A 27,558-nucleotide genomic window follows, 5' to 3' on the forward strand; every position below is an offset into this window, starting at 1 on the left:
AGCCCCCCATTCACTGAGGTATTTCCTGTCTCCTAGCAGTATTTTGTAGATTTCATAGTAGATATCTTGCATATCTTTGAAAAAAAAATATCCTTTGGTATTTGATTTTTTTTAATGTTTTTGTAAGTGGTATCTTTCTAGCAAAGTTCATTTTCCAAATTTCCATTTTTAGTATATAGAATTGCAATCTGTTGCACTAATGGTCTGGTAGCAAGCGATGAGAATGAAGACAGAACACGAAATCTGGTGCAATGAGTCAGCGGATCTGCAGCCTCTATTAGACTGAGGTGCAGAGTCCACTCTGAGTCCAGCTTTTATTCCTAATTGCAGACTACAAGATTTTCTCAGATCTTATCTTTCTCAAGACACATGCTGTATTAATAATGTACTCCTAAATGTCATGGACTACACTGACGAAGTCCAGATCTCCTTGTGTTTACCCCAGGCCTTTCCCTTTGGGGCTCGTCTTGGAAACAATTACCAAGTTCATAGGCAGTGATAGTGCCTGACACTGGCCAGCATTCCAAAATCCATGCTTTTCCGATCCCAGTCATACTCCCTTCTGGGTCTGGCCTTGGGGCTTGTAACAAGGAGATTATTCTTAAGGAAAACAGAAAGATAATCATTAACATAGTTTCTAAAATATGCTATTTTTCCAGGTGCTATTTCTGTGAAATTTCTCAAAGCTGTGAAAGTACATTATTAGAAATTCCCACTACACAATCGATTTCTATATATTCACCTTGTATTTTGTGATCTTGATAAATTCATTAATTTTTTCCGTCACGCTTTTCTTGTAGATTTCAAAGGGTGATCAACATAAAATTATGCCCTCTGCCCAAACCAATAGTTTTATTTCTTCCTTTCCAATCTTTATGCCTTTTATTTTTATTTCTTTGCTAATTAAAAAATGATTGTCTTAGGTGAGAGCTGATATCTTTATTTTATTCCCCATCTTAGGAAAGTGCCAAGTGTTTCACTATTAATTATGTAGTTACACATAGCTTTCTTATAGGTGTTCTTCATCAGAGTAAGAATGGTCCCTTCTGTTCCCAATTTTCCTAGTGTTATTAATCAAGAAACAGTATTGAATATTGCCAGTTGCTTTTTGATTGCATTTTTGAGAAATCCTATGGTTTTTCTCTTTTATTAGATGAATGACTTTGACTGGATAAAAAGAATGAAAATCACTTTCTTTAAACCCTTTACCTGTCTGCCATGGGTTTCATTTCTCATTTTTGTTTGAAAGATACAATCACAGGCCAGTCTAAAAATACATCCTGAGTTCCATCTGCTGATTTAAAAAAAAAAAATGCACAGTGTGGGAGTTGAGAGTTAAAGTTGTATTGGGGGCAAATAAGGACTGCACCCCGGAGAGAGCGTTTCAGATAGTTCTGAGAAACTGCTGTGAGGAAGTGAGGGGAGGAGCTAGGATATTTAGGAGTTTTGCAACCAAGGACGGGTAGTTGGGAACATCAAACGATTACTGTTAATTAAAGAAACCAGATGCTTCAGGTTAAGGAATTTAGCTCTTTTCTGTGTGGGAAGATGCAAGAGTCTGGGCTCACTGAAATCATTCCTTTGATGTGCATCTCATCTGTCTGGGGGCCATATCCTGTGTTTGCACGTCCTGAAGTGCCTCAAGGTTCACCTTAGGGAGCAGCTACATTCTGCTGACAGCTGCTGCTGCTGCTGCTAAGTGGCTTCAGTCCTGACCGACTCTGTGCAACCCCACTGACGGCAGCCCACTAGGCTCCCCCATCCCTGGAATTCTCCAGGCAAGAACACTGGAGTGGGTTGCCATTTCCTTCTCCAATGCATGAAAGTGTAAAGTGAAAGTGAAGTTGCTCTGTTGTGTCCGACTTAGCGACCCCATGGACTGCAGCCAACCAGGCTCCTCCGAATGGAAGGTATTCTTTCCTTCCAGAGTGACCTTAGGGCTCACATTGGAGGGCTGAAATAGTGGATGTCTGTGACATCCTTATTTACTGATATGGCAGGAAATGTTCCATTTCTCACACCACACCATAAAAACAAACACCCTTTAGCCTCCTTTTCTTCTAACCCTTTTAAAATTTCAATTTAACACCTCTGTGCTTCTCTTTTACTTCCCAAGAGGGAACGCCCATCCATCAGGCTTAGCAAAAAGCCTTAGGACCCAGCCAGGACCCCAGAGCTTGAAACACCAAGTCCTCCGCACCTTTGGTTAGCCTCGGGGAAGCCGGGCCCTCAGGGTTAGGACTCCTCTTCTGCCTCCATGGGGTCGCCTGCCGGCCCAGCCCCTTCCCCTAAGCGCAAATGCTCTCAGTCCAAAGACTGACTCCGGGGCTCTGGTGCCAGCTGCCCGCTGCGCCCAGGGTGCGTAGGAGCTGCCCCGGCGCGCCCCCTCCTGGCCCCGGGGGCCGCTCGCCAGCTTCGGGGACCTAGGCGCGCCGCCCCTCGCCGCAGCGTCCTCGGCCCCCTCGGCTCCCGGCTCCAGCGAGCCGCTCCCCGGAACCCAAGGGCGGGGCGCCCAGCGACTGGAGCCTGTACCCCGAGAGCAGCGAGGAGCGCGCACTCCGCTCCCGGTGCGCCGCGGATCGGGACACCCAGGACCCAGAACGCGCCGAATCTGGGACACCCGGGACTCTAAGCGCCCCCATCCGAGGAGCATCCCCAAACTGGGAGAACCCCGGACCCGGAGCGCCCCCACGGAGAAGCCAGACTCGAAGAATCCTGACCGGAGCAAACCCGGACGGGGAGCGTCCCAGACCCAGGACTCTCCCCGGCCGCGGAACAGGAGCAGCGAGCACCCCACTCGCAGCTGAGTTCTGCCAGACTCTCTCTGTCTTCATACTTTCCGTTCCTTTCTTTTCTTTTCTTTTTCAGCCTTTTCTGTTTAATTGCACTTGCGGCTCCTTTCTTCTTTCACAGTGGGAGAAAGGCAGCAGGTATTTTCTCGCCTGCCTCCGCCATCCGAACGGTGTGGAGGAAGCCCCCGCCCTAGCCTCGGGACCCCTTCTGACGGTAAGAAAGACCTGTCTTTTTCACCTTCACCTTCTTCCACTGTCCTCTGCTGCTAAGGGGGCGGCCAGCCTCTGGGGCAGCGTTTCTGAAAGATCAGTTAAATATGACGATGTATGAAAGTGTTAGTCGCTCAGTCGTGTCCTACGGACTGTAGCCCCGCCAGGCTCCTCTGTCCGTGGAATTCTCCAGGCAAGAACAGATCGAACGGAGTCGCCTGTGTGTCTCCTGCATTGCAGGTGGATTCTTTACCGCTGAGCCACCAGGGAACCCCAGTATATATGTTATGCATATAATTGTAAGTATTAAGTATATGTGCATACTTACATGAATACTTGGTGATTCACCATCAACTTTCCCTGATCGTATAATTTTAGAGTGTAAAACCGTCCCAATTTTTTTTTTTCTAGAAAGGTGAGAACAGGGAAAGGAAGTGAGAGTTTTCATTTATCAAGCAGTTACTTGTGTCTGACACTGTGTAGAAAACGTTTAGATGCCTCGTTTTCGATTTAGCCTCCTACAGGCCAAATGAAGTTTGCGTCCTATTCTTTTTTTTTTTTTTTTTGGGCGGGGTGGGTATAATTGCTTTAAGATGTTGTGTTGGTTTTGCTGTACGATAAAGTGAGTCAGGGGTATGTATACATATACCCCCCCTCCCTCTTGAGCCTCTCTGCCCCTTCCCCCTCTAGGTCATCACAGAGCACTGGGCTGAGCTCCCTGTGCTGTACAGCAGATTCCCACTAGTTATCTATTTAATACATGATAACATATATATGTCAACCCTAACCTCAGTTCATCCCACCCTCCCTTCCCTCCCTCTGTGTCCACATGCCAGTTCTCTATGTCTATGTCTGTAGTCCTGCCTTGGAAACAGGTTCATCAGAACCGTTTTTCAAGATTCCACATATATACGTTAATATATGATACTTGCTTTTCTCTTCCTGACTTACTTCATTCTATATGACAGACTCTAGGCCCATCCACGTCTCTACAAATGACCCTATTTCATTCCTTTTAGTGGCTGAGTACTATTCCGTGTAACCCACTCTAGTACTCTTGCTTGGGAAATCCCACAGACGGAGGAGCCTGGTAGGCTACAGCCCAAGGGGTCGCGAGTAGTCGGACACAAATGAGAGACTTCACTTTGCTTCAGTGTTCTGTGTAGCACCACGTCTTCTTTATCCGTTCATCCGTCACTGGACGCGTTTAGGTTGTTTCCACGTCCTGGCTATTGTAAACAGTGGTGAAGCATGCTTCTTAAAAGGAGGGGGCCCTAGCGCAGAGAGGTTGGGTAGTTTACCCAAAGGCATCCAGCTACGAAGTAACAGACTCCCAGGTTCACTCCTACATTTTCCTAATTTCAAAACCTTTGCCTTTATCTGAGGTGCCTCCCAGGGTTTTAGAACCCCAGCGGCTGTACAGTTGAGTTCAGTCGCTCAGTCGTGTCTGATTCTTTGCAATCCCATGAATTGCAGCACGCCAGGCCTCCCTGTCCATCACCATCTCCCGGAGTTCACTCAGACTCACGTCCATCGAGTCAGTGATGCCATCCAGCCATCTCATCCTCGGTCGTCCCCTTTTCCTCCTGCCCCCAATCCCTCCCAGCATCAGAGTCTTTTCCAATCAGTCAGCTCTTCACATGAGGTGGCCAAAGTACTGGAGTTTCAGCTTTAGCATCATTCCTTCCAAAGAAATCCCAGGGCTGATCTCCTTCAGAATGGACTGGTTGGATCTCCTTGCAGTCCAAGGGACTCTCAAGAGTCTTCTCCAACAGCACAGTTCAAAAGCGTCAATTCTTCAGCACTCAGCCTTCTTCACAGTCCAACTCTCACATCCATACATGACCACTGGAAAAACCATAGCCTTGACTAGATGGACCTTAGTCAGCAAAGTAATGTCTGCTTTTGAATATGCTATCTAGGTTGGTCGTAACTTTTCTTCCAAGAAGTAAGCATCTATACAGCTGTTATCAAATAGATGCCTGGGCTGTATCTTCAGATGCAGGTACCTGAGCTCAGTGTATTATTGATACATCACACCCATTTGGTGCTGCTGTCCTGGGATCTGGAACCCATTTTCCAATGCCTTGGCTGGGCTGGAAGGGAGCACTGGTTTGATCTCTGGCCAGGGAACTATTGATAATATCCCATGTGCCACATAGCTCAACCCCCCCTCCCAAAAAATCAAAAATTACAAAGCAAAAGAATGATAGATTTGAATGCATACATATAATATTGTCCATACGTTAAGACATCAAAACAGGGATTGAAAAGGAAAACTATGCAACAAATTGAAAATTTGCAACAAATTTCTTAAAAATTTAAGAACTGGATAAAAGAAGCATGAAGACATGGATATAAAATAGCTAAAAATACATGATTGGTATTTTGCCTGATTTATATCAATAGAAATGCAGGTTAATAAGTCATGAGATACTATTTTACCAATTTAAATACCCAATCAGATTTAAAGAAGGGGAGAACTCAATGCTAATGTGGGTAGAGTAAAGGAATATTGTTTTGTGTTAGCCTCTCAGTCATGTTCGACTCATTTGTGACCCCGTGGACTGTAGCCCACCAGGCTCATCTGTTTTTCCAGGCAAGAATACTGGAGTGTATTGCCATTCCCTTCTCCAAGGGATCTCCCTGACCAAGGGATCGAATGTAGGTCTCCTGCATTGCAGGCAGATTCTTTACCACCTGAGCCACCAGGGAGGCCCAGGTCTTGTGCTGGTGAGGGGTATGAATTATTACAGTTCTGGGTACAGTTTGGTGGTATGCATTTATCATGTTTAGAATATATTCTTTGACTCATAGCTATATTGCCATATAGTAGCACCAAGGAAAAAATAAGAAATATAGAAAAAAAATTTGATTGGCCAAAAAGTTCCTTCCAGTTTTTCCATACACTGTTACCAGAAAACCTGAATGAACTTTTTGGCCAACCAGTAATAATAGCTCAGTGATATTTATCACTCACCAGACACTTTGCAGCAGTAGCTCGTGTAACCTTCACAACATTTCAGGGAGGTAGTATTGTTATTCCCTTTTATGGGTAAAGTGATTGAGGAACAGAGATGGTAAGTGACCAGCCCAATGTTATTCAGCTGCTAAAGAGTAGAATGAGTTATCTATTTTATACATATTATCGATAGTGTATATGGTCCAATCCCAATCTCCTGATTCATCCCACACACCGCTTTTTCCTGTTGGTATCCATATGTGTGTTCTGCACGTCTGTCTCTTTCTGCTTTGTAAATAAGATCATCTGTACCAGTTTTTTTCAGGATCCACATATATGGATTCATATTTGACATTTGCTTTTCTCTCTCTGACTTACTTCGCTCTGTATGACTGTCTGCATAAAAATAGATAACTAATGAGAACCTACTATAGACCACAGGGAACTCTACTCTGTGCTCTGTCATGACCTAAATGGGAAGGAAATTTAAAACAAACAAACAAACAGGGGATATGTGTTTGCGTAGAGCTGATTCCCTCTGCTGTGCAGTGGAAACTGACACAGTGTGAAGCGACTGTGTGCCTGCTGTCGCTTCAGTCAGGCCCCACTCTTTGTGACCCTATGGACCACAGCCTGCCAGGCTCTTCAGTCCATGGAATTTTCCGGGCTAGAGTGGGCTGCCGTTTCTTACTCCAGGGGAAGCAACTATACTCCAAAAAAACTTAGTTGTTTAAAATGTACAGGTTTTGGCTGTACCCCCAAAACTGACCTATGCTGCCATACACACAAGAAGATGGCCACAGAGTCATTTTATAGTAAAATATATCTTGTAAATTATAAAATATCCATAAGAAGGAATATCATGCGGTAGTTAAATTCATAACAAAGAGTCTTTTTTGACACAGGAAAAGGATATTTCATTAAGTAGTAACTGCAGGATATGAGATGATTTTAAATCTTAATTATTTGAAAATATACAGAAAGAAGTATGAACCAATGCTATAAGTATGATGCACATTGAAATTATTTTCTTCTTTTCAGTCTTTCTTTTATAAGTGTTTCATAATTGGAATACATTACTTTAGAAATCAGAACATTTTTTTTCAAAGAAAGAAATAAAAAGAAAAATTTAAAAATTATGAAAAGGCAAAAAAAAATTGGTATCAACATCAAACATAACACTAAAAATACCCACCAAACTCCCTCCATGTAAGAAATGTAATAATTATATCCTCCTAAATATATCTTATTGATAAGTAGCAGGGTGTCTATGACATTTATCAGAATAGCTTTTCTTCTGGAAATGACTTTCATAATTTAATATCTTAATATTTTAAATCCATAATAAGCACATTAAAATTTTTATATATACATATACAGAGAGCAGTGCAAATACCGGCTAATCTGTATACTGGGTTCTTCACATATTGCATATTGAAACTCAGAGTTAAATCATCAGAATGTTAAATAATCTCGTAATAACTTCATCTCTTAGCAGACCTTGAAAATTTTAAAAATAAAACAAACCAAAAAAAACCCCAGCTGTGTCCTTTATATGACTGTGTTGACCTCAACCAGAGGAAATGAAGTTTTTCATTCTACCTGAGATAAGAGGATAGTGTTAATAATAAAATTGTGTCTGTGTGTGGTCGAGGGATTGATTTCAAACCATAGATGTATTCTAGTTTGGTTATGATCAGTTGGTACTTTCCACTCATACTATATTCCTTTGTCTTTACATGATTGAGTATTCTCTCTCAGAAATTACATCAAAGGCTTGATGATGTTATTCCTAAGACTTAATGTGAATGGTTTGGCAGGTTAGCCATTAAACTTCATTGAGGATTCAGGCATTAACAATATTCTAAGAGCCTCCTGATGAAAGTGAAAGAGGAGAGTGAAAAAATTGGCTTAAAACTCAACATTCAGAAAACTAAGATCATGGCATCTGGTCCCATCATTTCATGGCAAGTAGATGGGGAAACAGTGACAGACTTTATTTTGGGGGGCTCCAAAATCACTGTGGATGGTGACTGTAGCCACGAAATTAAAAGATGCTTACTCCTTAGAAGAAAAGTTGTGACCAACCAAGACAGCATATTAAAAAGCAGAGATATTACTTTGCCACCAAAGGTCTGTCTAGTCAAGGCTCTGGTTTTTCCAGTAGTCATGTATGGATGTGAGAGTTGGACTATAAAGAAAGCTGAGTGCAGAAGAATTGATGCTTTTGAACTGTGGTGTTGGAGAAGACTCTTGAGAGTCCCTTGGACAGCTAGGAGATCCAACCAGTCTATCCTAAAGGAAGTCAGTCCTGAATATTCATTGGAAGGACTGATGCTGAAGCTGAAATTCCAATAGTTTGGCCACCTGATGTGAAGAACTGACTCATTTGAAAAGACCCTGATGCTGGGAAAGATTGAAGGTGGAAGGAGAAGAGGATGAGATGGTTGGATGGCATCACCGACTCGATAGACATGGGTTTGGGTAGACTCCGGGAGCTGGTGATGGACAGGAAGGCCTGGCCGGCTGCGATTCATGGGGTCGCAAAGAGTCGGACAGGACTGAACGACTGAAATGAATTGAACTGAACTGAGTGGCGATTAGTGAAAGAATTATTGGGGGTACAGAGACTACCACACCTGTAGGAATCCTTCATAAAGATTTGGTCATTTAATCGCTCAGTACTTTTTGGAGATAGGCCTTCTTATCGACACTATTTTGATAATGAGCAAATAAGCCTTGTGACTTCTAAGTAACTTGCTCAAGGTTGCACAGCCTGTGAAGACTCAGCAGGAATGCCAGCCCAGTTTTGTATGTCCCAGACTCCAAACTCTTTCCACTGTGTTTCACTTCCTTTACAGGTGTGCATTATATAAGGAACATGGGTTTTCTTTATGAGATATTCAGTCTTGATCTATGAACCCCAGTGCACCTATTTTTTATTCTCTCTCAATTTGTATTATAATCAGTCAAACAAAAGATGGGTTGGATTAGCATCAAAATTCAACACAGATTTGAGTTCACTGAATCCATTTTGCTTAGGCATCTGGATTTTATAAAACTTTGAAATTTGGGAGTTTTTCTGTGGTTATGTGAGTATAGACACACCTCTTCCTTTTTAACAGGTGTGCTTACTGTGTGGGAGCCATTGACTTTAGTGATACAGTGATGAGCAAGATAAACGTAGCTCCTAATTTGTGAAAAACTTAGTTCTGAAAAGAAAAAGGTCAATATTTAAAAATTCAACCCATATGAAGTTTGTGATGAATATTTTGGTATGGTGGGAGGGAAAGAAAAAGAAGCTTCAATGGACATACACACACACTTCCACACATGCAAACTTCTCATTCACAGGATATTGGATTTTCTGGAAATACTGTTGTACTCACCTTTGACCTTTGAGGTCAGATTTAGTGGACCAGACCTAAAATACAGCAGGCTGTCTTAGAAATTTGCATTTTTAGGTATTCCCCCTGAATTGCCTTGAAATTTTATTAATTCTACATAGCTGACAGTTCTAAGGAACACTGGTGACTGTATGAAGGAATGTGAACATTTTTTGAGCTAATTTTTTAGCCTGTATGCCAGAAGACTTTGAAAACGTCCTTCATGAAACAGGTATGCTTTTGTTTGAAAGTCTTAGCTGAATCTGTTTTATTCTGTTTTCCAGAGAAGCCGTTTGAAGCAGAATCCTAAACATGCGTTGTAGAGAAATACTCCTGACAGTTTGGGTACTTATGTTTATAAGCACCTCAGGTGAGTAATTATAATCAATCACAAGTTTGCTTCATTGGTGTTCTAGAGGGAATATCAATGTTTTACTTATTTATGTGGAGGTGGTTACTAAAGATGTTGAACTTATTAAAAATTGTGATTTAAAATTTTACTTTAGAAAATTACCAACCCTTTGGTATCTCTGGCGTAGAAAATGAGAGATTCATAGGAATGGAATCAAGTAAAAACTCATGTGAGGTTACTGATAAAGGAAAGATTCAACCCTGGGAGTTTATGTAGAGAGCAGGAAGCGAAAAGTTTTATTCTGAAATACGTTTGCCTGAGATTAAAATTGGCTTCATGTTACTTGAAACCAAAGAGATCACAACCATCCTTGTCACTGATTTTTACAAAGTTTTTCACATGTGATTTCCATCCCAAAGGGAGGTTCTATCATGGCTTCCTGGGGTTTCCCTGGTAGCTCAACAGTAAAGAATCTGCCTGCCAAGCAGAAGACCTGGGTTTAATCCCTGGGTGGGGAAGATCCCCTGGAGGAGGAAATGGCTGCCCACTCCAGAATTCTTGCCTGGGAAATCCCATGGACACTGGAGTCTGACGGGCTACATTTCATAGGGTCACAAAGAGGCAGACACGGCTGAAGCTACTTAGCAAGTACGCATATGTAGGTTATATCTCTTAAACTGGAAAATATATCAAGCTTTTACTGACCTACCATCCTTTGAGGTGTCAGTTAAAACTAACACCCTCATTTACACAGGTATCACACCTTCTAAGTTGAGGTCCTGAGCTGTAAGTTAAAGATTTCGCAACAACCACCAGAAGCAAGATTGATGTTCATTAAATGCCGTGCTTCGAGGTCGTTTTCACAGCCATGTTTTCAAAGAATGCCTCTGCCATTGAAGCCCCTTCCTGTCTACCTTGTGGTTAACAACACTGAATTAAAACCAGACAGTTGCTTTGAAAAATAAACCCTGGCTATAGAGAAAGCACATACTTTGTATCCACCCCCCCCCACCAGAGAACTGCTTAGTTCAATGTACGGGTTCTCATGTTCAAAATGCCGTCAAAGGGAGCTTCCAGAAGACAGGATAGGGAAAAAGTCCATTCCTGCCTACTTTGAACTATTGGAAGTGAAGAAGGAGGGGAGAAGTGACTTAGGATGACCCAAAGGATCCGATAAATCCCTAAAGCCGAAGTGTCTGGATTAGTTGAGAAAGAGGGAAGGAGAGAGAGATCTCAGAAAGGAGAAGTGACCCAGATTTGAGTAAGTCAATATGAATTGATTAATCATCAATATGAATTATATGAGTCAATTATTGATTATCCACATGATAACCTAGAGAAGTAATGGATTCACACACACATAAGCGTACTTTTAACCATCCTCTCCCTTGCCTGGGGACTGGTTAGGTAGACTGGTTGGGAACAAGACCTGTGAGACTTTCGATGATTGAGGTGGGAAACTCTGAGGTTTCTAGGTTGGTTTGTTTGTTTCTTTTCCCATGGTGATGCCTCAACTGGGATGTTTCAGGGTAAGTGTGGCAACACTGTGACCTTGGTGACTGTCATGAGTAACATTTTCTTTTAAGAGACAACGTGCATTTGTTTGTCTTCCAGCTTCTGTAGGTTAAGTTCCAGTATCTTCCTGCTTGGGAGACGCTGTTGGAAATTTTGTCTTCATTTACCTTCTGCAACTGCCTTACTGTTAGAGAGATTGACCTCCTGTTTCTTAGTGTTGGAAAGGTTGACCCTAAAATAAGAACCGACAGAAATGAGATATCGAGTTTTCTCAGGATGTTCTTACCAATCCAGCTTCTTCATCTGAAGAAAACTTATGTTTCTCATTCTGTTCTGTTTTTTTCTTTTACTTTGCTAATCTTTAGAAGAAACTTGCACCTCACGTCTTCACATTACCGCAGTCGAAGGGGAACCTTTCTATCTGAAATATTGCTCGTCTTCACCCGGGCATGAGAAAAAAACAACCACCATAAAATGGTACAAAAATGAATCGCTTGGACCTGTTGACCTGAGCTTGCGCAGTTCACCCAGAATTCTTTTGCGTGATTATGTTTTGGAGTTTTGGCCAGTGGAGTTGAGCGACAGTGGCTCTTACTCCTTCCAAATGGGGTGAGTACACCTTCTCTTTGTGGCAGTATATTTCACAGAACTCTTGGACTTGGTGTGGCAAATCAAATAAACAATAACTGGAGAAGTCTGATTATCCATATGTTTTCTTCTTCCTGTTCTTCCTACAACATGAAGTAATACGTCATTGTTGAAAAACTGAATTAAATACTGCCCTATGTTTATTTTCTTAGTAATGCTAATGAAAGGGGATTGCTTCACTGTGACTTACTTTTAGGTGACCCTTGCCAAATTTAAGTGAGGCTTCAATGAAATTCATTTTTTAATGCAGCTGCTCCTGTTGCCCAAAGTCACCAGTCAAAAGAATCAAGTGGTGCCGTCTTTATGATGTTTCTAAGCATGAAGTAAAGCAGAACAGATTCCGGGGTGATGACCTCAGACTGGGGAGATGGGCTGTAGATTGGGGAATTGGTGTAGATACTCTCTAGTCCTGGTGGCCATAATTCTTTGGTGGCTCGGTGGTAAAGGAAAAGTTGCCGGTGCAGGAGACACGGATTTGATCCCTGGGTTGGGAAGATCCCCTGGAGAAGGGTATGGCAAGCCACTCTAGTATTCTTGCCTGGGAAACACCATGGACAGAAGAGCCTGGTGGGCTACAGTCCCTGGGGTTGCATAGAGTCAGACGTGACTGAGCGACGAACACACACCCCCCAGTCTAGTTTTCAGGAGTTGATTGAGAGCCACGTGGCAGTGCTGGTGAGAGATGTGTGTGTCAGACAATCACAAACCTACCTCCCAGGGCAGTGAGAGTGGAGCGTCCAATGGACTTTGCACAGCCTTCTCTGGACTAAGCCTAGATAGAGTCTTCCAGGATACCTGTAGTCAAGAATCCTGAATTCTATGAAATGACGGCCACTCACTGAACATGTCAGTGATTATTACTGAGCTTAGTTCTCTTTATACTTTATTTGGTGAGATGGGGAAGGAGTAACTGGGACAAGAAATATTCTAAGTGATTAACCATTAGTGAGAACACGGATGATATAGTGTTAATCTGGTGCCTCTGTGATGTTGTGTATGTGCTTATGTGTACGTGATATATGTGTGGTTTTCTTTTAAATTAGTTTATTTTTGTTTTTGGTTGCACTGGGTCTTCACTTCCTCTAGTTGCAGTGAGTGAGGGCTACTCTCTAGTTGCAGTGATCAGGCTTCTCATTGCACTGGCTTCTCTTGTCGCAGAGAACGGGCTCCAGGGCATGAGGCCTTCAGCAGTTGTGGCACGAGGGGCTTAGGTGCCCCATGGCATGTGGAATCTTCCCAGACTAGGGGATGAACCCATGTCCCCTGCATTGCAATGCGAATTTGTAACTACTTGACCATCAGGGAAGCTCCATGTGTGGATTTTTATAGAAATTTGAGACTGACCTGTAGAAAACAGCTCAGGGCCAGGTGCATGGTGATGGAGTGCTGCTGCACATAGTAGATTCTTTCACGAGCACCTCTGGAGTGAGTCCTGATTTATCATCAGAGCCCTTGAGAGCAGAGTGAGACATTGCAGTGAAACCTTAATTGCACTCCTGTGGTTTTGCACAGAGTGAGGTCATTGGGGTCTGTTTTTACATATAGGAACTCCCAGGAGTCAGAAAGAAATTCAGAATCTCTTATTAACCTGTGAATGTTATGTGACCTTTTAACAGGGGTGATTCCAGAAGTGGGTTACAGCTGGGCCTTTCCACACTAAGGTAGACTATATAACTCACAGTTGGGGTAGAAGGACAGGTCTTGGGCATCCATGAATGAGTCTCCTTTTACAAAAATAATGAAACATTTTTTCACTGGATTGGTTACTGAAAAGTGTATTTGAAAAATCTCTGTCCTAATGATAAAATATCTCTAAACCTTTATTTTCTAGAAATGATACTCATGACTGGAAATTAAATGTCATCCCAAGAAGTAAACACAGCTGTTTTACTGAGAAACTGGTAACGAGTAAAGTTGTGGAAGTTAAGAAATCTTTGCAGATAGCCTGTGAACACAATTACTATCAACAACTGGCCAATAGAACGGTATTGTATAAGGTAGTGCATTTAAAATATTTTAACTGAAGACAATAGAAAAAAACAAAATTCCAAAAGGAGGGTCTGATGGCTGTGCAGCATTCTGGTCTCATAACATGTAACATACAAGCTCTGGGTCTGCACAGCTCAGCTGACTTGTCGGAGATCCTACTTCCACGTAGGATGCTCCAGGTGAGGCATTCAGTACCCACGTTGAATCTGCACTGGTAGTCAGACTCTTAACCACTGGATCACCAGAGAAGCCCTCTTTATGCCTTTCTAATCAGTCTGCTGCCTTCTGGGGAGGGACTTCAGCAGGGCTGGGTAGTGTGCTAGGAACACGATTCTCTGAGTAATTCTGCTCCCCACTCCACTACCAACCCCTAGGTTGGGTAGTCCTGAATACATGGAATTAGGCTAAAAGCATTAAGAAATAGTTGTGTGGAAAGTTTTGACCCAAACGGGGATATTTTTGTGGTAGTGGTTTTTTTCCCTCCCTCTCTCCCTTCCTCCACTTCCTCCCTCTCTTTGTGTATATAAGAGAGAGATTAAAAGGAAATGATGAAAGCATTTACAATATCCCCATACTCTATTTCCCAGAGAATATTAATAATGTTAATGATAATACCAGAAATAGGATTGTATTTCTTTTTTTTCTTTTTTTATTGTTCACATATACCGTTTATTCATCTTATCCTTGTTAACAATATACATACATAACCATAGGATACAACAGTCATAAGCAGGAAATTAGCACTGATACAATATGCTTTTGACCTGTGGTGTTGGAGAAGACTCTTGAGAGTCCCTTGAACTGCAAGGATATCCAACCAGTCCATCCTAAAGGAGATCAGTCCTTGGTGTTTATTGGAAGGACTGATGTTGAAGCTGAAACTCCAATACTTTGGCCACCTGATGCGAAGAGCTGGCTCATTTGAAAAGACGCTGATGCTGGGAAAGATTGAGGGCGGGAGGAGAAGGGGACAACAGAGGATGAGATGGTTGGATGGCATCACCGACTCAATGGACGTGGGTTTGGGTGGACTCCGGGAGTTGGTGATGGACAGGGAGGCCTGGCGTGCTGTGGTTCATGGGGTTGCAAAGAGTCGGACATGACTGAGCGACTGAACTGAACTGCACAATATTATTAACTAAACTACAGACCTCATTCTAATTCCACTAGTTTATCTTTTTTGTTTCAGGGTCCAATTCACTAATGGGAGTATATTTCATTGTTCCAGTAGAGGCAGTACCTAATCACAGACATTTGTTCAGAAATTGCTAGTTTTCATTCTCATTCCCTCTGTCTCTAAAAATCTTTAACTTAACATTTTAAATTCTTGTCATAGGATAGCATTTTTACTCAAGGTATTTTAACTTGCTTTTTCTAAAACAGAACTGTGAAAAGATGGAGAACAATAAAAACCCATTTTTAAAGAATGCAGAGTTTAAAGATCAGGGATATTATACCTGTGTGTTTTTCCTACGTCATAATGGAAAACTATTCAACGTCACCAAAACCTTCAATATTACAATAGTTGGAGGTAAGATAAATTTTAGAATCAGGAAGAAACAAATATGTCTTAGTAAAATGGACTGTTTTCTTTCTTCTGAAGTCATACAGGAAGGCAAAGGCAACTTAGTTGTACTTGTGACCACATCAGTAGTTCACATATAAGGGTCAAAATCATTTTGGCATCACCTTCCACTCTGAATAATTTTGCAGTGATGGAGTGAGGGTGGGTAGTGAAAGTTGATATAAGTGAACCTCTGATGTTCTTTCATTTGGTATTTCAGTACATTGTGGAATCTTTTGTTAAGCATCTGCTTTCACTCAATTGCTTATTGAACATCTATGTTCAATAAACTGAGTATTGGGAGGTAAGAAAAGCAGGGAAATATGAAATTAAGTGAATAATGCACTGTTTTCTGGAATTTAATTATATATAGTCAGGAGAAGTTAAAGCCAAATCTGAACTCTGGACCCTGACACTAAATTAAATCTTGGAGACAGAATTTTAGGTGAAGTAGAAAGTAATAGCCTTATTACTTTGCCAGACAAAGGGGGCCACAGTGGGCTAATGCCCTCAAGACTGTATTTCAAAGAAGGCGTGGTCAGCTTGAGGACATTCTTCTGATTGGTTGGTGGTGAAGTAAGTGAGCATCAGCATGATCAGCTCAGTTGTAACCAGTCTGGGGTCTACATTCTTGTGGGCAGCATACCATTCATTGTCAACTTAAAAAATATTCACAACCTAAAAGTTGAGAGTTACGAAGCCCAGAAGGCAGCATCTCAAGTAACCCTGAGAGAACTGCTCCGAGGAGGTGAATGGGGAGCCAGGTTAGAAGTTTTGCAACAAAGGGCAGGTAATCTGAACCTCAAGAATATTGTTAATTAAAGAAAACTAGATGTCACAAGTTAAGGAATTTCGTGCTTTTCTGTGTATGGGAAGATATAAGAATCTGGGCTCCCTGAAGTCATTCCTTTGCTATGCACCTTTGCTTCCATGATGGCGCAGCTGGTAAAGAATCTGCAATGCAGGAGACCTGGGTTTGATCCCTGGGTTGGGAAGATCCCTTGGAGAAGGGAAAGGCTACCCACTCCAGTATTCTGGCCTGGAGAATTCCATGGACTGTATTGTCCATGGGGTCGCAAAGAGTGGGACATGACTGAGCAACTTTCACTTCACTTCACTTCAGCTATCTGGGGCCAGTATCCTGGGTTTTCACATCTGGAGTTTCCTAAGGGCTCCCCCTGGGGAGTGGCTGCAGCCTGACCACTGCGAGATGGCAGGTGTGCTACTCCCCGAGTTCCCTCAGGGCTCAGAAGCTCACATTAGTGCTGTGCTCATTTGCTTAGTTGTGTCTTAGTTGGACTGTAGCCTGCTAGGCTCTTCAGTCCATGGGGTCTCCCAGGCAAGAATATGGGAATGGGTTGCTGTTTCCTAATTCAGGGGTTCTTCTCAACCCAGGGATTAAACCTGGAGTGGGTTGCCATTTCCTCCTCCAGGAAATCTTCTTGACCCAGGGATTGAATCTGTATCTTCTGTGACTCCTGCATTAGCAGGTGGATTCTTTATCACTAACACCATCTGGAAAGCCCTAGCTCACATTGGAGGGCTGCAATCTTTGATGAGAATAAGATGGTTAGATAGCATGACAGACTCAATGGTCATGAGTTTGAGCAAACCAGGAGATAATGAAGGACAGAGAAGGCTGACACACTGCAGTCCATGGGGTTGCAAAGAGTTCGACGTGGCTGAGCAGCGAAACAACCGCAGCAGTCTCTGATGACTGTGACATCCTTTGTTAACTGGTGTGGCAGAAAGTATTCCATTTATCACTGCTAACTTCTCCCACCTGGTAGGGGTTTCAGTATTTGCAAAACAGCTCAAAGACACTATTCTGTGTATCCCTTGAGGGGGAACCAGGACGCTGCCCCAAGGCTGCACTATTCTTTTTTGACTGTTCCTCCCTTGTCACTGCATCCTGGAAACTCAAGTTCCTGGAGGCTGAATGAAGCCAATTTCCTTTATTCAATAAACAGGGAACACAGAAAGTCTTTTGTGCCCAGGAGCCCCCCTGGATCCTGCTCTGTATCAAGATAATAAGCCACATAGAAGCACCATGGAATATGAAATTGGAGTCATCTGTGAGTTTCTAAGGGTTCAGAAAGAGTCCAGAGGTAGAAGAGATCCTGGAGGCGGTTTGAGCTGGTTCCTAGAGGCAGAGCGTGAAGGACAGATAGGAGGACATGCTAGGGACAGTCCACTCAGGTGAGAGCATGTAAGGGGCACAAGTGTGGCTGTGGAAGAAGCTTTACATTTGGGGATGACGGCTTTTATTCTGGTTTACCATGAACCCAGACCCTATGTCATGGAAACACTGAAGCCTGGACTTGTAGGCTATTGGAGACCTTGCTTGCTTGCTTGGAAAGTCTCTTCAGTCATGTCTGACTCTTTGTGATCACATGGACTGTAGCCCACCAGGCTCCTCTGTCCATGCGGACTCTCCAGGCAAGAATCCTGGAGTGGGTAGCCATTTCCTTCTCCAAGGCATCTTCCCAACCCAGGGATCTAACGCAGGTCTCCTGCATTGCAGGCAGATTCTCCACCATCTAATCCCAGAGCTGGAGACCTTAGAAGTAATTATTTAATTAAATCCCACCCAGTGAAGATATCCTTCATGTGGCTCAGCCAATAACAGATCATTCAGTCTCGTCTCGGGAACTGCCTTGGAAATGACCAAATCACGCAGCAGCTGGGTCCAGATTTTAACGCTTGATTGTCAACGAGTCCTTTTTTTTTTCCAATTGAGTCCACTTATGCCTTCACAATGAACTGTGGAAAATTCTTAAAGAGATTGGAATACCAGATCACCTGACCTGCCTCCTGAGAAAACTGTATGTAGGTCAAGAAACAACAGTTAGAACTGGACATGGAACAACACACTGGTTCCAAATCGGGAAAAGAGTACGTCAAGGCTGTATATTGTCACCCTGCTTATATAACTTATATATCATGAGAAATGCTGGGCTAGATGAAACACAAGCTGGAATCAAGAATGCTGGGAGAAATGTCAGTAACCTCAGATATGCAGATGACACCACACTCATGGCAGAAAGCGAAGAAGAACTAAAGAGCCTCTTGATGAAAATGAAAGAGGAGAGTAAAGAAGTTGGCTTAAAACTCAACATTCAGACAACTAAGCATATGGCATCTGGTCCTATCACTTCATGGCAAATAGATGGGGAAACAATGGAAACAGTGAGAGACTTTATTTTCTTGGGCTCCAAAATCACTGCAGATGGTGACTGCAGCCATGAAATTAAAAGACACTTACTCCTTGAAATGGAGAGGGCAATGGCAACCCACTCCAGTGTTCTTGCCTGGAGGATCCCAGGGACAGGGGAGCCTGGTGGGCTGCCATCTATGGGGTCGCACAGAGTCAAACATGACTAAAGCGACTTAGCAGCAGCAGCAGCACTACTTGAAAGGAAAGTTATGACCAATCTAGGCAGCATATTAAAAAGCAGACATTACTTTGCCAGAAAGGTCCATCTAGTCAAAGCTATGGTTTTTCCAGAAGTCACGTATGGATGTGAGAGTTGGACTGTAAAGAAAGCTGAGCACTGAAGAATTGATGGTTTTGAACTGTGATGTTGGAGAAGACGCTTGAGAGTCCTTTGTACAGCTAGGAGATCCAAGAAGTTCATCCTAAAGGAAATCAGTCCTGAGTGTTCATTGGAAGGACTGATGCTGAAGCTGAAACTCCAATACTTTGGCCACCTAGTGTGAAGAACTGACTCATTTGAAAAGACCCTGATGCTGGGAAAGATTGAAGGCGGGAGGAGAAGGGGACGACAGAGGATGAGATGGCTGGATGGCATCACCAGCTCAATGGACATGAGTCTGAGTAAATTCTAGGAGTTGGTGATGGACAGGGAGGCTGGGCGTGCTGCAGTCCACGGGGTCACAAAGAGTCAGATGCGACTGAACAACTGAACTGAACTGACGCCTTCCTGTAGTTTCCACTCATGTCTGTGGTTGCCTTCAGTAACTCCACAAATTAAATCTGGTCCCTTCTGCGAATGACAGCTCCTTCAAGTGTCTGAAAACAGGTGGCTTATCCGCCCTTCTTGTTCTTTCCCAGGAAGCTGTAAACTCCTAGGTTGACTCATCCAACAAGGTGGTGGGCTCACAGTTTCTAGAGCTCATTTACTTTAGCAGCATTTTCCCTTTTCTCTCCAACTGTCCACGTATATAGCTTTATTCCATGCATGCATTGTGAATGTACAAATTACCACAAACTTCCTGTCTTCAAACAACATAAATTTATTGTACAGTTTTGGAGGTCAAAAGTCTAAGATGGTTTCCCTGGGCCAAGTTCCAGGTTTCGGTAGGATTGTGTTCATTCTAGAGGCTCTGCAGGAGAATCAGTACCTTGCCTTCCCCAGCTTCTAGAGGTGCCTTCATCCTTGGCACACGCCACTAGACAGTGCCTTGCACCCAGTAAATCTATTTTGAGGCACTGAGGGCAGAGAGAAGGGAGAACATAAAGACAATTCCCAGTGAGTCTGCATCTTCTAAGTCTGGAGGTTTCATTGTCTTCCTGCATTTTCTGGCTTTTAGCTGTGCTGGGCAGAAGTCATAGGTGGAATTGAGGGGAGACCAAATTCAGTAAGCTCTCTCCAGCTAGGTGAGCTTTCAGTTGATGGAAAGTGAAAGGGCAACCAGTATTCCCTGCCTCCCTTATCTAATGAAAATACAATAAAGTAATAAATGTAAAGTGATGATTGTCAGAATGTTTGTTACCTGCAATAATAAGTATATTACAACAGATGTTGTAATACACTGTCTTAGCAAAGCTCCCTGCAACACTAATGCATTTTTCTTTTCTTTATTCACTTTCAGACCACAGTAATATAATTCCAGCTCTTCTTGGACCAAAGATCGATGAAGTTAAAGTGGAACTAGGTATATTTTGACCTATATATATTTTGGGTTTATGAACGGGGGGCATAATTGAGTCTTTCAAGGCTAAATCTGGTTTTTTATTGATCAACATTGTGTTTGCAACACATATCCTGTTTACTGAACAATATTACAGAAGCAGGAAAGCCTTGTCATTGTTTGAAAGTTGCCCTTTTTAGTGATAGTTAAAATTAGCAATGTGTTCAAATGATTATGGAAGTGCCTATGGTTTGCAGACCCGTGTTTTTAGTCACTTTCTATGTGGCTTTTCTATAACAGTAACTGTTGTTTAGTCACTAAGTCATGTCTGACTCTTTGCAGTGTAGACCTCTAGGCTCCTCTGTCCATGGGATTTTCCAGGCCAGAATTCTAGAGTGGGTTGCCATTTCCTTCTCCAAATAGTAACTGTGGCCCTTTTTAAATATGAAAACTCAGTGAGAATTCTCTGGAGAAATTATTCAAACTTACTGTATGGTTTGAATATTTGATTAAGGGATTCACTTTGAATCAGTGGACTGACTTGACTGTTGTTTTGGCTATTCAGTTGCTGAGTTGTGTTGGGTTCTTTTGTGACCCTGTGGACTGTAGCCCGCCAGGCACCTCTGTCCGTGTACCACTCCAGGCAAGAAGACCGGAGTGGGTAACCATTCCCTCACCAGGGGGTCTCCTGAGCCAGGGATTGAACTTGTATCTCCTGCATTGGCAGGTGGATTCTTTACCACTAAGCCACCAGGGAAGCCCCGGTTCACCCTGGAAGAACGTTATTTCTCACTGTACTTTCTGTCCAACTCTTTCTCTTGGTTTCCCCTGCACTTTGACATCTTTAATTTTTAGCTAATTTAATTTTTTGTCTTTTATCCATTTTGTTTTTCTAGATGTTACAGTGGGTGTTTTGGCCTGACTCTACTTATTAGACTGTTGGTTGAAAAGAAAGTCCACTGGCCTTCCTAAGTTTTAATAATTGATTTCAACATAAATATTTGAATAGAGGCCAATTCATAGTTTGGTGATGACTTGTAACCATAACCTAATTTCTCTGCTTTATAAGTTTTTTTTTAATGAAAACAAGGCATATTTTTCTTAGATGCAGCACTATATTAGCATTATATGTTATATTAATATACATTGGCTTTATTAATTTTAGCCTTTGGGAAACTTGAGTTTCTAAAATCAGAACGTTGGTTGTCAACTTTTACCTAGGAAAAGATATACAGCTCAACTGTTCTGCTTTGCTGAATGAAAAGGATCTAATTTACTGGAACATCCGGAGAAAAAATGGAAGTGATCCTAATGTACATGAAGGGAAAGTGACGAGAATTAGGTATGGACATGTGATATATTGTTGTTGTTCAGCTACTAAGTCATGTCTGAGTGTTTGCAACTCCATGGGCTGTAGCGTGCCAGATGCCTCTGTCCATGGGATTTCCCAGGCAAGAATACTGGAGTGAGATGCCGTTTCCTAATTTAGGAGATCTTCCCAGACCAAGAATCAAACCCACGTCTCCCGCGTTGGCAGGTGGGATCTTTACCACTGAGCCACCAGGAAAGCCCCTGTATCATATATGTATATATAAGATCAAAACACCGGACTCCTGAAAGACTGATAAGATGCTTGAGATGAATTTAACTTCTAATTATAACTTACATATTTTATAATTATAATTCTCATATCTAAGCTGATGAATGATGCAGAAATTTATTGCTGAGCTCTACATTAGAAAGAGAAGGTCGGGACTTCCCTGACAGTCCAGTGGTCAAGTCTGCGTGCTTTCAATGTAGGAGGTGCGGGTTCGTTCCCTGATCAGGGAGCTAAGATCCTGCATGCCCTGTGGTGTAATCAAAAGAGAAAAGGAAGGTCAGTGAGGCTTATTAGCACTGCCTTACAGAAGTAGCTTTTGGTGAGTCAGGATCTGATGGGGGTGAAGACTTTACCTTAAGTATCTTATGAAAGAGTGATTAACTAGGCCACTGTTATATGAACTTTGAACATCGTGTTAAATGCTTTGATTTTATGAATGTGCCAGAGAAAAGACCAGGTCAGGAGACTGGGACATGTACAAGTCACTCTGGGGCCCTTGAGCGCGCTCCGGACCCTTAGTGCATGCCTGGCAGTGTTGCCCACATGTCACCGTGGGGCCAGCTGGTGTCCATAGGTGACACAGCCCGTCACACCTCTCTCTGAGAGTCCTGGAACACCCCTGGCCACAGGCAGGCCATCTATTAATACCACTTCCTCTCCAAATCTGCCCCCGTACTTTCCCCTGTACACTTTTCTTTGTTCTCTTGTTGGAAATTATGGAAATAAGAACTAAAAATTGCGAAGATGGAGAGAGCCATTTGAAGACAGATTTTTGGAGATATCTTCACTGGGTGTGAGGAATGCTGGCATAGACACTGCCTCCTGCTCTTTGGGGATAGTTCAGAGCTGCCATTCCTTATAGTGATTATCTTTTTTTTTTAGGGTAGTCCAACTAATCAATTATATTTGCTTTTTAAAAATTTTTATTGGAGTATAGTTGCTTTACAATGCTGTGTTAGTTTCTACTGTACAACAAGCCGAATCAGCCATATATATATATATGATTATCTTTCTTAAAGGTGAGAATTAAGGAATTTTCTTAAGTCCAGAGGGTCTCCAAAGATTGTTGGGTGTAAATGATGACTCAAGAAAACACTGATTTAAATGACTAATCACCTACCCCATGACATTTGTTGTTGGTCGATTGACATTGACCATGGTAATTATGGCAGCCTTTTCCTGTCAGTGTCCATTAATGGAAATTAGAAGTGCAGTAAGAGCAGGTAGAATAAAACCCAACAGGGTGGTTAGGTATAAATTCCTAGGAGGCAGCGTTAGTGCAAAAAGCTCCAAATGGCATATAATTTAATCCTTAAATATCCTGTATTAAAGAACATGAGTTGGAGTAAACTCCAGGAGATGGTGGAGGACAGGGAAGCCTGGTGGGCTGTGGGCTTGCTGTCCATGGGGTTGCAAAAGAGTTGGACCTGACTGAGTGATTGGACAGCAGCAACAAAGGAATGGTTATACTTTATGAAAACAAAGCACACGGAACCTATGACCATGTATTCATTTTTGCCTGCACCTGCCTTTGTGGGATCTTAGTTCTCTGACCTCGAATCAAACCAGCACCTCCTAAAGTGCAAGTGCTCAATCTTAACCGCTGGACCACCTGGGAAGTCCCTCTGTGGCCATTTAATGCTTCTGAATGGTTTGGAGTCATTACTGTCATTATTAAGTAATTGTACACTCAGGTTTTAGTGAGTCATGGTCCTGAGGTGTCTGTCACCTTAGTTGCATTTTTTAGCTTTTCCTGCCTTTTTTATACACACACACATATATATATGTTGTATATATATTCTCTATCATCTTGCTGGCAGCCCTCAATTCTTGCTGACACGTGTGTGTAAGCTTCTTACAGTGCAAGGTCCATGCTTTCACCCAGCATCAGGTGGGAGCTTGGTGCTCATGATGCAGTGTTGGCTCAGCTGGACTATGTGGCCTTCCGGCTGCTGTGTCTTGTCCTCAGCATCCTTTCCCCGACTGGATTCCTGCATTTCCTTCTTCCCGTGGTCTATCGCTCATCTCTGGAGGCACAGAAAACCAACTCACCAAACTTACAGAAATGAGGCTTAAACTCAGCTAAGAGTTTAAGTGATGCTGAATCTTTATAGTGGCTGCATGAACTTATGTCTTCTATTTTGGCTTCTCGGTAGCTTTTTTGTGTCTTGTTTGTGGATTTTACATTGATGTTGAAAGAAAGATGAAAGTGTTAGTCGCTCAGTTGTGTTTGACTCTTTGTGACCCCATGGACTCTTTACACCAGGCTCCTCTGTCCATGGAATTCTCCCGGCAAGAATACCATTTGCCATTTCCTTCTCCAGGAGATCTCCGCAACCCAGGGGTCAAACCAAGGTCCTCCCACGTTGCAGGCAAATTCTTTACCGTATGAGCCACCAGGGAAGCTATTTCTGGTTTGGTGACTTCTGTAGAGACTTTGGTTCTAAAATGAAACTGAGAGAGTTGGAGGCTGCAGTGGGTCCCACGTCCAGCTGCTGGAGGCCTGGCAGGTGAATGACTATACCTGGAAGTGCTGGTTGACCCCAAGCCTATAGAGCCTGCCATTGGCAAGAGGCAAATATCAAGAGCATTTGCCCTGTATCAAAGACAGGACATCTTGAGTCCTTTCATAAGAGAAAGACAGCTGACTGCCCTGGGGGTCTCTGGTCCTTTTCTGACACTCTCTGAGCAGTTTAACTGGTACTTCTCATGTGCTTGGAGGATGTCTGAAAATAGTATTGTGTTTTAACTTACATGCGGAACAAAATAAGAGTTATCATTAGGGTTGTGAGGACAAGGTTGACATGCATCTGTATCTGTACCAACGATTCGCAGCCTGTCACTGCTGGCAGAGACTTCATGGTGGGAGGAACACTGAATAGTCAGGACAGGAGGAGTGGATGAAACACAGGCACACCTTGGAGCTATTGCGGATTTGGTTCCAGACCACCACCATAAAGCAAGCACTGCAATAAAGCGAGTCCCATGAGTTTTTTGGTTTCCCAATGCACATAAAATTATTTACACTATACTGTGAGCTTCCCCAGTGACTCAGTGGTAAAGAATCTAGGAGATGCGGAGACGCAGGTTTGATTCCTGGATTGGGAAGATCCCCTGGAGAAGGAAATGGCAACCCACTCCAGTATTCTTACCTGGGAAACTGCATGGACAGAGGAACCTGGCAGACTACCGTCCATGGGGTCGAAAAAGAGTCAGACGCAACTGAGTGACTGGGCATGTACTGTACTCTATTAAGTGCGTGATGGCATTAAATGTAAAAAACAATGTCCATACCTTATTTAAAAGGACTTGATGGCTAAAATAAATGCCCAAACCATTATGATAGTAGCATCAAAAGATCCCTGATCACAGATTCCCTAATAAATATAATGATAATGAAAAAATGTGAATTTCTGAGAATTACCAAAATGCGACATAGAGACAGAAAGCGAGCAAATGCTGTTGGGAAAACGGCACCCAGAGACTTGCTTGATACACCTTGAATTTATAAAAAGTGCAATTTCTGCAAAGTGCAGTAAGGCAAAGTTCAGTAAAATGAAGTATCCCTGTAATTGAGAGAGAAAATATTTTCTTGTATTTTCAACTGTCATCTTCCAGGCATTTTGGTTCTAGGCAGCACCTACCCCAGACGGTCTCAGGAGGACTGACATCCCCAGGGAGCAGGCGGCTCACACTTGAACAGAACTCACCAGAAAGCGAAGATCTCTGAAGTCCACAGAGCATTGCTTTTTACAGATGTATTTGTGCAAACAGATTCCTCTCTCATGGGTCATGTTTCTGGTAACGACACACAGCCTATTCTAAACCATGTTCCTCTCTTACAGGACTTCAGAAGGCAAATGGCTTGCTTCCACAATACTGAGGATTGAGAACATAAACACGAGAAATCTAAACTTTTCATACAATTGCACTGCGGTCAATGCGGGAAGCACCGACACCAAAAGCTTCCTCTTGCTGCTAAAAGGTGTGAGAAATTTTATTTTTGGAAGTTGATGCAAACCTAGAATGCTGCAGCTGAGCGGCATAGCTCATCACTTCCTCACCTTACACACCAGGAACCAAGCTCCTGAGAGGTGAAGGGTTGGACTTTCCACAGGTGTTCAGTGGCTGCGCTGGTGCTCAGCCCCACTGCTGTCCCTCATAATGTTAAGCAATAAAGAGTGATCACCACGTGGGTCCAATTAAGTAACTGTTTTCAGGGAAAAAAGAAAATCTAGAAGGAAATGTACTAGCATGTTGGCAGTGGCTGTCGTCACACTGTGGAATGGTTATTAAAAATTATTTTGTTGGGATTTCCCTGCGGGTCTAGTGATTGGGTCTCTGAACTTCCAATGCAGGGGGTGTGGGTTCAGTCCCACCATAAGATTCCTGACGCTGTATGGCCAAAAAGTTAAAATTTTTTTAAAAAGTGTGCAACTTTAAAAGTTTTGAACAGATTTATTAAAAAAAATTATTCTGTCCTTTTTACCTTTATGTGTTACGTTGTCCGTAATGAGCATAAAGTCAATCCATCTAGGAAAGGTAACTTTTTTTTCTCAAAGGACATTTTCATATAAAAATATGCAAAAATTCTCAGAGCTGAGTGCCAGGTAATGTGTTCACTACTTATTTGTAATATTTAACCCACCTTCAAAACAGTAGCCCTGTATGTGAAGGAGAAAATATTACTAGCTTCACTGCTGTCCTGTGCATACAGATAAAACACGAAGAGTTTAGTGTATCAGTGACTTTCTCTAGGACACACAATAGATGATGGATCCAGGCTGAAGCCCACATGCCCTCACCTGGGCACGAAATCTCTCAAGGTTACCAGGGAGTAAGGGGCGGGGGAGGGGCAAATCGGAAGTTGGGGATGGACATATACACACTGCTGTGTATAAAATAGATAACAAATAAGGATCTTCTGTATAACACAGGGACCTCTACTCAGTGTTCTGTAATGGTCTGTGTAAGAAAAGAATCTGAAGAAGAGTGAATTTATGCATACATAGAACAGATTCACTTTGCTGTGTGCCCGAGACTAGCGTAACAGTATAAATCAACCGTGCTTCAATTAAAATATAGTGTCCTTTGCAGAGACATGGGTGGGCCTAGACAGTGTCATACAGAGTGAAGTCAGAAAGAGAAAAACGAATACCATCTATGCATGTATATGTGCAATGTAGAAAAATGGTGTGGATGCTCCTACGTGCAGAGCGAAAATAGAGACACAAACGTAGAGAACAAATGTATGGGCACCAAGGGGGAAATGAGGGGTTGAGATTGACATGTATAGACTAATGAGGTAGATAACTGATGAGAACATACTGTAGAGCACGGAGAACTCTGCTGAATGCTTTGTGGTGAGCTTAATGGGAAGGAAGCCTATACGGGAGGGGGTACATGTATATGTGTGGCCGATTCATTTGGCTGTACAGTAGAAACTAGCACCACATTGTAAATCAGCAAAAATTAACTAAAAATAAACAAAAATTAAAAGATTCCACACCTTCACAATGTGTTCCCAGCCCACTAACTGAGGTTTATGTGTGGGTCCTTCTGCATTTCGCCCCGGTGTCTGAGCATCCTAGAAATCTGACTTTCTCGGGTAGGAACAGACTCTCAGTCCACATCTCTGAATAATACCCTTGTATACATTTCTATG

The 27,558-nt window shown here is 42.6% G+C and overlaps 1 protein-coding gene across 1 annotated transcript in view; it reads left to right on the forward strand.

Annotated features, from left to right (window-relative positions):
* Positions 1-2,436: 2,436 nt before the first annotated feature.
* The window catches only part of IL18R1 (interleukin 18 receptor 1), a 33,972-nt gene continuing 8,850 nt past the window's right edge, over positions 2,437-27,558 (forward strand). Inside the window, exons 1-8 of the mRNA XM_040223817.1 lie at positions 2,437-3,006; positions 9,635-9,720; positions 11,583-11,826; positions 13,697-13,862; positions 15,238-15,385; positions 20,255-20,317; positions 21,515-21,635; positions 25,739-25,878. Of these exons, the coding sequence (XP_040079751.1) occupies positions 9,663-9,720; positions 11,583-11,826; positions 13,697-13,862; positions 15,238-15,385; positions 20,255-20,317; positions 21,515-21,635; positions 25,739-25,878 (940 nt within the window). The 5' untranslated portion in view covers positions 2,437-3,006; positions 9,635-9,662. The remainder of the gene's footprint in view (positions 3,007-9,634; positions 9,721-11,582; positions 11,827-13,696; positions 13,863-15,237; positions 15,386-20,254; positions 20,318-21,514; positions 21,636-25,738; positions 25,879-27,558) is intronic.

Source organism: Oryx dammah, unplaced genomic scaffold (assembly GCF_014754425.2).
Source record: "Oryx dammah isolate SB20612 unplaced genomic scaffold, SCBI_Odam_1.1 HiC_scaffold_25, whole genome shotgun sequence".
Taxonomy (NCBI): Eukaryota; Metazoa; Chordata; class Mammalia; order Artiodactyla; family Bovidae; genus Oryx; species Oryx dammah.